Source organism: Saccostrea cucullata, unplaced genomic scaffold, assembly GCF_032062105.1.
Source record: "Saccostrea cucullata isolate Sc308-1 unplaced genomic scaffold, CSIRO_AGI_Scuc_v1 ctg1558, whole genome shotgun sequence".
NCBI lineage: Eukaryota > Metazoa > Mollusca > Bivalvia > Ostreida > Ostreidae > Saccostrea > Saccostrea cuccullata.
Genome location: NW_026933071.1, coordinates 482,191 through 495,000, shown reverse-complemented (window position 1 = coordinate 495,000; position 12,810 = coordinate 482,191). Strand labels below are relative to the sequence as shown.

At 33.2% G+C, this 12,810-nt stretch overlaps 2 protein-coding genes across 3 annotated transcripts in view; both read left to right on the top strand.

The window, feature by feature from the left end:
* The window catches only part of LOC134237185 (ubiquitin domain-containing protein 2-like), an 8,953-nt gene extending 4,208 nt beyond the window's left edge, over positions 1-4,745 (top strand). The window contains exons 2-3 of one of the 2 annotated variants that reach the window (XM_062719290.1): positions 1,137-1,364; positions 1,714-4,745. In XM_062719290.1, coding sequence (XP_062575274.1) covers positions 1,137-1,364; positions 1,714-2,102 — 617 coding nt within the window. In that variant the 3' untranslated portion in view covers positions 2,103-4,745. Of the gene's footprint in view, positions 1-1,127; positions 1,365-1,713 lie in introns of both variants that reach the window. The other variant, XM_062719289.1, reaches the window with a different exon arrangement.
* Positions 4,746-10,785: 6,040 nt separating this feature from the next.
* LOC134237219 (uncharacterized) lies at positions 10,786-12,285 on the top strand. The gene has a single exon (XM_062719323.1). It carries the CDS (start codon positions 10,786-10,788, stop codon positions 12,283-12,285), a length of 1,500 nt encoding a protein of 499 aa, XP_062575307.1.
* Positions 12,286-12,810: the final 525 nt, after the last annotated feature.

Below are 12,810 nucleotides of genomic sequence, written 5' to 3'. Positions count from 1 at the left end.
CAAAATGGCCGACCAAAGTTTTACATAGGAATATATAGAAACATTCTTTGAAAATCTTCTTCTCAAGAACCACTGGGCCAGGAAAGATGAAACTCATGTGGAATCATCCTCAAGTAGTGTAGATTCAAGTTTGTTTAAATCATGACCCCTGGGGCTAGGATGGGGCCAAAATGGCTGACCAAAGTTTTATATAGGAATATATAGGAAAAACTTTAAAAATCTTCTTCTCAATAACCTTTGGGCCAGGAAAGACGAAACTTATGTGGAATCATCCTCAGGTAGTGTAGATTCAAGCTTGTTCAAATCATGACCTCTGGGGCTAGTTTTGGGCCAAAAATGGCTGACCAAAGTTGTACATAAGGATATATAGGGAAACCTTTTAAAATCTTCTTTTCAAGTACTTCCAAGCCATGATTAGTGATATTTTTCTATTTATATGGAATCATCCTCAGGTAGTGTAGATTCTACATTGTTCAAATCATGACACCCAGGAGGGTTAAAATTCAAGCCCCCTCCCCTCCAGTAAACTTTCAGTTTTTATCTGATATGTGCTTTTTCCTAGTAGATGTGCTCAGGTGAGCGATGTGGCCCTTGGGCCTCTTGTTAGAAATTGTCAAGTAAAAGTTAACAAGGGAAAAGTAATAAGAAATTCTTACTGACTTTGACAATTAACATTGCATATAAGCAGAATTTTTAGCGAGGATTTAATTTTGGCATTATTAGCAAGGGTGCTGAGATCGCTAAAATTGAATATCGCTAAAACTTAATTGCATTTTATTTGTAATGGCCTCTTTAGTGAGCTTCTTAATATTGCTAAAATAAATTCTCTCTAAAAATTAAATACCCATTTTTAAGGACAATTTGCTAAATTTCTTTCTAGCTAAAATTTCCACTTATACAGTAGTGTGTGAGATATGGATGGTAAAAAAATATATACATGTATATATACTAAATGTTAACTGTTTATGGAACCAATCAAATCTGTTGTATATATGAGTTTGAGAGCTTCAAAGTGATAGAACATTAATACACTGTAATATGGACATTTTTTATTTGGAAAAAAAAAACATCAAGAGTAATACAATAATTATGTACACAGACATTTATTCTGGTATATTTTCACTTAGTTTCTATAGGGAGGAATCAACCTTTAAAGCCAGAGAAACCCAAGTGGAAGAGTGAGGTCCCCTTGACTGAGGGTCAATTGAGGTCAAAGCGGGATGAGTTCTGGGACACGGCCCCTGCCTTTGAGGGACGGAAGGAGATCTGGGATGCACTAAAAGCTGCAGCGTATGCTCTAGAAACTGGCGATCATTCCCTGGCACAAGCCATCATAGATGGAGCTAACATATCACTCCCTCATGGTAATGTCATAGGGGGATATTGATAAACTGTTCATGTAGACCTTTTGTTGTATGTACTTAACTTCTCAACAACAAAAAAATGATCTAGTAAAGATTAGAAGTCATCCTCCCCTCCCCAAGTTAGACACTTCATGTACAGTTTATATGGGAATGTCAGTTGTGATGCTAAGCTCATGCTAAAGAAAATTCAGCAACTGCGAAAGTACAAACATATAACCACACAATCATTCCCCTCTGATCAAAATCTTAAAAGCACAGCATCCTTCTAGCATTAGCCAAATCCTTCAATGATAATGTAAGTCAGAACATAAACAAACAACATGGCTGTAATCTGTCTATCATTTTACAGGAACACTGATGGACAGTTACGATGAATTAGGGAGCCGTTACCAGCTCCCTGTTTATGTTCTGAGTGCCCCTACAAACTTAATAGAGGATATAAGTGAAAGTGAGGCTGGAGTGGACTCAGAGAACCAGTCGCCGGGACTGGAAATTCCCATCAAGTTCCGAATCTCCACTTCAAATAAAGACCTCAAGCTTTATGTAAGGACCACAGACACAGTGCTGAAACTCAAAAAACGTATCTGTGATGAGATGGGCATTGAGCCCCGTCTTCAGCGCTGGTTCTTTGCCGGGCGACTATTGGGCGATAAACTGAGAGTGGAGGATGCCAGGATTCCAAAATCGTACGTCGTTCAGGTGATAGTGGCGCCAGAGGCTGGGGACGGAACTACCTAATTCATGTCTTTCCGTTTTTTTTTTATTTTGTTCTGTTTTGACTTGAGAATTTTTTTATGCTTTATGTAATCATGAAATTTCTTTGTTCTCATGTTTTATTAGGTATTTGATTTTTTTCTTTCCTTACGATACAGAACAAATGAAGTTTTTATATGAGATATTTGATGTGTTTTTTTCATTTCATCTAAAATAATTTTTTGGAAATCAATCATGTTTAGAATTTTCTTTTTAAAATGTTTGGCATTGATTAGCAACAATTATCATTATTAATTTTTTTTATGAAATTGAGGTTCAGCAGCCCTGTGAAAAGGGAGATCAATCACTGGAATAAATGTTTTTTGCCTTATTATAATATTAAATTTTAGGAGGAAATTTTGCACAACATGATATTGAAAACATTTCGATTCTTTTTAAAAATCATTATCATTTCATTGTAAAATGAAATTTTGTATGAGTGAACAAAGGGATAATTATTTTTGATATTTTGTTGCTTCTTAACATGAGTTAAGTATAAATTTAAAATTCATCTGTTTTTGCTCTCAATCAAAGAAATGGGATGAATAGCAGATTTTTAATCATATCTTTGGTAGAAAAGGTCTCCTAGCATTTTCTTACAAGTACATAAACATCAAAAGCATTATTCATGATAATTAGCTGGTGATCATTAATTTTCCATTCATCAGGTCAAAATCACATTGTTCTGCCATATCCTCTTAAAAAGTTTTTATAAATACAAATTTTAATGATTTATTCTTCATTTTCAACATTTTTTTATACACAAGATGGGCATAGTCATGTGATAACCCCAATTATTTTTAAGGCCCATGGTCAACACCCCTCTTTATTGAAATGTTGTTCAGTCAGCATCTAGGGAACTATGTTAGCAATCTTCATATTAAGATAGACTATTAAAATGTTATTGGTTTATTGTATCAGAAGGATAGAGAAAAGGTGCATGTTCTTTTCCTCCAAACTCTCCAATTTTGGGATTGGAGAATTTCATGTTCTAAAAGACCATTAAATATTAAATTTTGTAAATCTGCTTCAACCTTTAGTCAAAAACACATTTTGGCTGTTTTCATTGTCCATTCTTATTCTTTTAATCATATTAAAAAAATTATTGAATAAGGAAAATTTACGCAAAATATTTCTCCAGATAGAATTTTGTTTACAAAGACCTGTTTTAGATTTGAACCCATAGTATTTAGGAGAAATGTATGTTCTGTTTTTTTGATTTCTGTCAGATTTCCCCCAAATTGCAATTCATTTGATATACATTAAAAGAAAAATGCTTTTATATGCATGCATTGGAGAACAGAAATATAATTGATGTAAGTATGTTATTGAAAGGTTATAGAAAAATGTACAATGTTTGTTTATGGAGGGAAATTTTGTTCATGAGATTAAATTGTTTTTTATCACTTCATCTCTTGTTTAGTCACAAATCATATACATGTGCATTTACAAAAAATTATTTAGTATGAGTGTTTTTGAGATCATTTTTATCATATTTACATGTAAATTTCAAAATGTTCATCAGAAATGTATTTTTTATGTACCTAGATTCAAGATCATGTGATCAGTACAATATACAAGTTATAAATATTATAAAATTGCACTTACAAAAGGTGATATGCATTCCCTATACATGTAGTTTCAAAACGTATTAAGAACTTTTTATTCGTTATAGGGAATTATGTTTATAATTTGTTTTAATGTACACTTTTTGTCAGTGCAGTGCTAGCTTTACTTATTTATGGATATCATTTATATGAACTTTAAAGGCATTATAAAATAAAAAGCATTTTATTGTGAATTTCTAAAATGTGCACACTTTTGTACCTCTCTGTTGTGAAGTGTGCCTGTTCTTTATGTACGTGTGTCAAACACCATTCTTTTTTGTTTGAAACATTTACTTAAATTGTTATTAAAATCCCTGAAAATACTTCTATTTCTGTAGCTCAGCATGCAAGAAAATTACAAAATTAAGACCAAAATTTTATGAATATAAGGGTACCAATGTTTGTATTCAAAGAAAATACCGCAGCATAAACAACAGAATTGTGTAAAAGATGAGGAAAATGTCGTATTGTTAAAATAATTTCATATATTTTATAGATGGTTATCATTATGTTGTGTTCTTGAGTACATTTAGGCATTTTAAATATGTCGGAAAAACAAGCCCAACCTTGTCATTGTCTTATGAAGACGTTGTGATTCTCCCATTCAAACTTTACTACAATTCACATTATATACCTTTTCATGTGTTGTTACTTGAAAAATACTTTTCAAGTCTTGAAGTTTCTTTTATTGTCTTTGTTTTTCCATGATGAGAAATTGTCATGTCCCCCCATCCTTCTTTTACATCAGAAAAGTACAACATAGTTACTCTTTAGCATTCACAATTAAAATTCCACAAGTCCTTAGTCTATTTATAGCAAAGTGTAGGCCCAGTTTGATTTTTTGCATGTGCAATATTTGTTTCTAGAACTGTGGTACACAGTTATGTATACCAGTCACATTCAGATATGGCCTTGTGAATGCCTTTTTAAACACTTGAAATTAAATCTGACTAGATCCAGAAGGATTTTCTAATGTATTCAGAATAATGATTGTCAACACAATAAAACGTATTTAAAATTGTTGGTTTTTGTCTAGTTGACCCATTCCCCCTTTTCAGTGTACAAGAGTCATTCAGTTGTCCTATTGCCATCAGATTTCATATGTCATTATCCGTTCTGCATTAACATATATTTACATTTGCAAATATCTTTCTTAGATGAACCTATTGAAGAGAAAATACGTTCAGTTCTGTGTGAATTTCATTTGGGGGTCAGAGGTCATAGCGCGACCGGATCACAGAGCTATGTGATATTTTGACCAAACAACTTCTAGGTTATTGCGCGTCACTACATAGCAAAGCGTTGGACCGTTCGTGTAATAAATAAAGTTTAACTCGAAATGTATTCGTTTCAAATGTAAATATAAGTAATAAACAACAATGTTAAAAAGTTCACTGGGAAATGAACTTTTAGTTGGTACGTGCAGGGACCTATATACTAAGTTAGTATATAGGTCCCTGGTACGTGATCAAATCTACTGAGACGCCCTTCGGGCTTCACAGGATTTGATCACGTGACCAACTGAAAGTTCATTTCCAAGAGAACTTTTTTATCATTGTTGGTTATTTCTTAAATTTGAACATCTTCAACATTTCCTCAGAAACACCTTAACCAATCAAAACCAATTTTGAATTTTGGCATGTAGCATTTTCAGGTAAAGAAAAACAAAAAATGTAAATTTCATGATCCCCACCACTTTGAGACTCGAGGGGTAGGACTAACACTATAATTAATTTAGTCAATCTTTAAAAATCTTTTCTCTCGGACATCAAACTGTGAAATTATTGGTTGTTATTTGTTTTACGCTTTAATCATAAGCCCTTTTCCCAATTAAACCACTGTCACCTCACGCCGTAAACGTGTGAACAATGGTGAACGCAGCTTGGTGTAACCGCTGCATTTCATTTCCGGAAATATGCATAGCATTTCCGACATTTTTTAATTTCATTTCCGACATTTTTTGTTTTCATTTCCGACATAGTTTTGTTTTCATTTCCGGAATTTACCTGTGCGGCAATTCAATGTTTTCTAAGTAAAAGAAAATGGAATTTTAAGAGTATTTATAATTATTTATACCAAAATATTAATAAAAAAAACATTTAATTTAAAAAAAAAAACAATGTATGTGCTATACATATACATGAAGGATATGGAGATAACGAACAGTATTCAATCTCAAAGTCCATTAAACAATATACAAAATCAGAGCAGAGCAAACACGGACCTCCGAAACATCAGATGTGGGATCAGGTGCCATGGAGGAGTGAGCATCCCCTGCCGACCGGTCACACCCAAGGTGTGCTCGTTGTCATGATCAGAAAATAACGGAAAAAATCCGTCGTCAATACAGTGTATAAATAATGAACTAACAATTGGTATGAAAAATGTCAGTCAGCATTTGACTCAATGATAAATTGCATTTGCTGACAAGATCATTGTATCGACCATAGAACTTACGAAATATGATGACTTTAAACGAGACTGCTGATATTCTTGTTTCATCAACTTGCTTGTCAATAATTTACCTCGTTTAAGAAATTGTCCATATGTAAAACATGCTCTTGCGTATCGAATCAACTGAGATATATATACTCCGTATGCAGGTGATGAAGGTATATTGCTGCACAAATAAGGGAAGTTGACGATAGAAAAGTTAAAGTCATCACGTTTATCATATAGCTTGGTTGTTAGATTACCATTAGTGTCTTTTTCAAGTAAAATATCCAAATATGAAGCAGAAGTGTCGGACTCTGTGGTATCTTTTATCTCAAGCTCACCAGGATATGCATGTATCGTATCGACGTAGGAATGGAAATTATCATTATTAATTGACAATGCGTCGTCGATATATCTAAATGTCGAGTTGAAGGCCAAAGCAAGTGTTTTCTTCTTTTCACGCATAAGATTTTGCATAAATTCTGCTTCATATGAATATAAAAATAAGTCTGCTAATAACGGAGCGCAATTTGTACCCGTGGGAATTCCAATAGATTGTTGGAATACCTGGTCTCCAAAAACCACATTGATGTTGTCAGTCAGAAACTCAAGCATCTTCTTGATGTCAACTTCAGAGTACATGTACTTTTGTGTGCAACTAAGTCTAGGTAAAAGAGTTCAATTAGCATAAAACTTTTTCACCACATTTAATGTGCACTAAATTAAATGTCATTGACAGCATCAAACTTATGTCTAAGTCACCGAAATATTTACAAAATTGAATTTCAAAGATTTATTTATGATTTATTCCTTTAAATTTTTCATAAGTGAAGTTATCAAATCTGTTACTATAGGTACTACGTATGTATATGAAAAATGTCGGAAATGAAAACAAAAAAATGTCGGAAATGAAAAGTTGATAATTACCAAAAATTCAGGAAATAAAATGCAACCGGTGTGACAGGGCCTTAAAAAAAATGATGACCTTGTGGTCAGGGGTTCAGGTGTCGGGACAGGGTTCTATATTGATTATATGCATACTAGTCAAAATGCATAACTATGAAACGCCATAGCTGCCTTATGTGACTATTTTATATTATGCTGTGGTTATATATTTAATATTATGCTGTGGTTATTTTATATGAAGATGGTGCTCTTTTATATTATGCTGTGCTTATTCTATATAAAGATGGTGCTCCGTTATATTATGCTGTGGTTATTTTATATGAAGACGGTGCTGTTGTTATTTTATATGAAGATGGTGCTGTTGTTATTTTATATGAAGATGGTGCTGTATTATACTATGCTGTGGTTATTTTATGTGAAGATGATGCTGTATTATATTATGCTGTGGTTTTTTAATATGGAGGTGATGCTTTATTATATTGTGCCGTGGTTATTTCATGTGATGGTGTTTTTTTTCAAATACAGAGGATTTTTTAAGGATTTTTAAATGTAGATTTTGCCCTTACTAGGTGCCGGGCTCGGGTCACTCTTGATTTTAATCAATATCTACACTTTTCCTACCAGTTTCGGACATAATTTCGGGTGAAATTTACATTTAAAAATCCTTAAATAACGCCCTTCAATCGTCTACCAAATTGAACTTGTCATATAAAATATGCAGTAAACAAAAACTTCTTGATATTTAGCACTGCAAGTGATAGCAATGGAAGTGACGATTTTAAATATGTAGAATGTTGAGGCGTTCTGGAATGACAGAGACAACAAATCCCTCTAGATTTTCCGAAAATGGCAAATGTCGTACCTATGTACAGTAAAACGACATTTTTGAAACGTGTTAATCTTAGACACATGCACCTAGGAAAACATTAATACACAAAATACACCAACCTGAAACCAAGTGCATAACTGATGGAAAAAAAGAGGAATTAGCGATAGTCATAGTGTATTTGAATGATTTTAATTACATCAATTACTAGTACTAGTATTTGTTTTACATTCAACATTTCGAGATAATAGCTGATAAACTCAGTATTGAATTTAATCTTCAAAAAAATGAGGAATATCTTGACATGATATATGTATTTGAAAAAAAACCCACCATCACATGAAATAACCACAGCACAATATAATAAAGCACTACCTCCATATTAAAAAACCACAGCATAATATAATAGAGCACCATCTTAGTATAAAATAACCACAGCATAAAAGAGCACCATCTTCATATAAAATAAGCACAGCATAATATAATAGAGCACCATCTTCATATAAAATAACCACAGCATAATATAAAAGAGCACCATCTTCATATAATATAAGCACAGCATAATATAAAAGAGCACCATCTTCATATAAAATAACCACAGCATAATATAAAAGAGCACCATCTTCATATAAAATAACCACATCATAATATAAAATAGCCACATAAGGCAGCTATGGCGTTCCATACATAACCGTGTATTTCTTTGAAAATCTTCTCTACACTTGGGTATTTGATAAGCAAACAAACTATATCAGCATAGTTATGATTTGCAATGGTGCCTACTCTTTGGCTGTGAAATTTAGAGCTCCAAAATCAGAGGATGTGGTGTTATATCGGGGCGATAAACTTCAGTGGCTCTTTACCCAGGACTATGCATTCGCTTTATTTGTACAATATTCTGTACTAAATTCTTAATGGTTTAAACCATTGTTCCCGGGACAGAAGATAGGGTCCACAATAAGTGAGACCATCTCACGAAAGGGTAATTATTGTACATGGGTCTGTACATACATGTATGTAAGAATGTGGAAAAAAATTCCCCAGAAAACATATTTTAATATATGTGTCCACTGGATAAAAGAAATGAAAAAAAAATATTGTTATGAATGTTAAAAAAGGCAAGAGTCGGGCCACTTTAGTCAGTCTGTCGGGAGATTGCAACCAAACAACTTGTTCAAGTTTTACAAAATTGAAATATATACAATATATATACAATATATATAAAAATATTCATGAATCAATATGAACCACTTGACTAGAAAAAAATTAACTTAATATTTTAAGTGAAACATGTGAAAATAACGAACATAAATCAAGATCAAAAGTTCATTATACAATACAAAATAGGAGCAGAGCAAACACGGACTTCCAAAACATTAGAAGTGGGATCAGGCGCCATGGAGGAGTAAGCGTCCCCTGTCCACCGTTCAGACCTGCCGTGTGCTCCTTGTCATGATGGATAAATAACGGGAAAATCCGTCGTCAGTTCATTATATAAATAATGAACTAACAATATGTATGAAAAACGTCTGTCAGCATTTGACTCAATGATAAACACTTGCTGATAATATAAGTATCGACCATAGAATTTAATTACAGAATGATGACTTAAAACAAAACAGTTGAAATTCTATTCCAGCAACCTGTTTATCAATAATATACATCGTTTTATAAATTGTTCATACGTAAAGCATGCTCTTGCGTATCGAATCAACTGAGATATAAATTCGGTACAGCAGGTGGTGAAGATATATTGCTGCATAAGTAAGGGAAGTTGACGATTACCTAGTCGTTATATAACCATTAACGTCTTTTTCAAGTAAAATATCAAAATATGAAACAGATGTGTCAGACTCTGTGGTATCTTTTATCTCAAGCTCACTAGGGTATATCGGATCGACATAAGAATGGAAATAACCATTATTAATTGACAATACGTTATCGATACTAGTATATCGAAATGTGAAGTTGTGAAGACCATATAGCAAGTGTTTTCTTATTTTCACATATAAGATTTTCAGTGAACAAATCCTAGATCTGCTTCATATGCATCTGAGTAGGCAACATGTCTGAGAAAGAGAGATTAATTTTACATACGTCAACTTGGAAAATAGCTATGTTGATCAAACAAGAATTCTAAAAGAAAAACTTCATATCCCACGTGCGCATGGCTTCCAGCATACAAGTTGCAACTTATATTGGATTGCAGCTTTTAAATTCATTTATGTTGGCATGCAATTTATCTATGTTAATTGGCATATTACGTTGTATATATTGACATTTTAATCCTTAATAGGACTATTTGTATTTTAATTCAAAAGTGACTGTTAATAAAGTGAGCTCTAAACACTGCACACTAAATGATAGTTTTATGCAGTTGTAGAGTGATCTGCACGCCCTTATATAGGAAAATGGTAATTTGTAATTAATTTGTACACCTTTTTTTTTATAGATTTGAATATTCCTAGCTGTATATTACACTTTGTGCATGTAAAGATAAGTAAATAATGTTACTCATAAAACAACAGCGATTACTTCTCAATGCTGTCAATTGTCTTTGAACATTTTTCCTGAGGATATAAGGCAGGTGCCTTATGTTGACAATTAATCAATAGTTCCAATATGTATACCTTTATACTAGTATATTTTTCTCCAAGTCAAAAAAATGCACTTTTCATTGGTGTTAAGAGCTTCCTCGAGTACACATTCTGGGATATCATTTAATTTGATTTGAAAACATCACTTTAAGATTTATTTTATTTTTCAAAATCATGCCTGCATGTTAACACCTCATTGCACATACAGTTGTCATATTTTTAAAACCCGAGTAAGCTCTTTGTGGTTACCTAACATGCTATCTAAAAACTAGGTCATACGTAGATAACACCAAAAGATGGCTGCCAGTGACAAGCAAAAATATCCACTAGGCTCTCCACAAGAGCACATAAAAATGTGTGAATCCCACGATTTGCGGATTGATATGATATGTGAGGACTGTGATGAATTTATCTGTTCCAAGTGTGCCAAAACAGATCATAGAGATCATAGCTGTAATACCATACCGAAGGCAGCCGACCTAAGAAGGAAAGGTCTACAAAAATGTCTGAATAAGGTCAAAGGAGAAGATTTGCATGGCATTGACGAGAAGATAGAGAAAGTGTCAAAACAGATTAAAAGAAATAAGGAAGTATGCGACGCTGAGATTAAAAAGCTAGAGAAGCATTGTGATGAGATAATAGCCAGGCTAGTAGAACACAAAAGACGTACAAAAATATCTTTAAAAGACAATCTGGTCAAAGAAAACGATCAATTGAGGAAAAGAAAACGGGTATTAGAAAAGAAGAGAAAGGACGTTTTTGACTCATTGAATTTCATAGAGAAAAACAACAGTACCATGTCAGATTACAGCTTGATTGACAACCAAAGAGAACTTACAAAAATGATGTCTGAATTGGGGCTTCAAACAAAAAACTGCGAATATTCACTGAGGTTTACAAGAGGGGAAATCAAGGACGATTTGCTCGAATCTTTGGTTGGAAAGATTTCGGACCTGGACGATATTGGCTTGGCTCAAATAAACTCATTTCAATATGGAAATAATTTGATATTTTCAATGCAGGCATACAGTGAAGATCTTTGTTATTTAAGAGAACATACGTCGAAATATACAGAACAAGTGAACATGGAAGGTGATATAAAACATAGATTTATAAGCATTACATTTGACATGTGTGTTACTGATAGCAGTGCTGTTTATTTCACTGATTTTAGTAACAATTTTATCAGCTGTCTGTCACCATCAGGATCTGTCTCTACAGTAGTCAGTACAGATCCACTGGTACCAGATGGAATCTGTCAGTCAGTGGACGGTGGACTTCTTATAACTTTAGTAGACGAAAAATCGGATCTTTTCAAATTAGACTCAAACAGCAGACGGTTGGTGAGACATATCACATTAACCAGTGACGTCATCCATGAGTACGATCACTTTATCCATGAGGATGGTCAGACTGGACTGTTTACATTTCCATACAGAGTCACACAGAACAGTAACCGTGATATCTGTGTAGTGAACACTACAAGCCTTAAAACAGCTGAACTAGTGATTATGTCTCCCTCTGGTCGTATGAAGGCTATCTACCGTGGACAGAATTTGCCGCATATCTTTAGCCCAACTGATGTAGTTTGTGACTCCCTCTGTAATATCCTTGTTACTGACCCACTTAACAACCAGATCCATCTACTGAGTCCTGATGGGGAGTTCTTGAAGTTCTTACTGACAGAGAATCAAGTGAAAAGTCCATGCTGTTTATCAATCCACAAATCTACTCTGTGGGTCGGACACGATGATGGATTTGTCAAAGTTTTTCGGTACAAATATGCTAAGCAATGACAAATAAACATGATATTTTATATTGCAGAAGCATATCCTTAAGGAGAGACGAGACGATCCTCAATAATATATATAATTGTTTCAAGATTTTCTCATTGAAGAATGACTACTTTTATATATTTGCTCACAAAAAATTTAAGTATATAAAGGGTGTTTAGAAAGTTCATTCCATATTTTTCTTTTAATTTTTAAAAGAAATGCGATCAGAAGATATTTTATTCCAATTACACATCAAATTTACAGTTTTCGTCGTCAAATGTGTAAAATTATGGGATTCCCCTTATAATAATAAATAATAATTCATTAAAAAAAATAGTAAATATAATCATTTTTTTATGTTATTGCATTTCCCCATAGTCAATCAATGTTTTGAATTTGTGGAAAAAAGTAAAACTTTAAATTCGAATCACGATTTTTATATGAGATTTTCCCTTCAATTATCATGATATGGATCATGAGAAATTTTTAGTTGTACTGGAAGTAATTAGTTGTCTTACACCTATAACACCGTGTAGTAGGGCACAT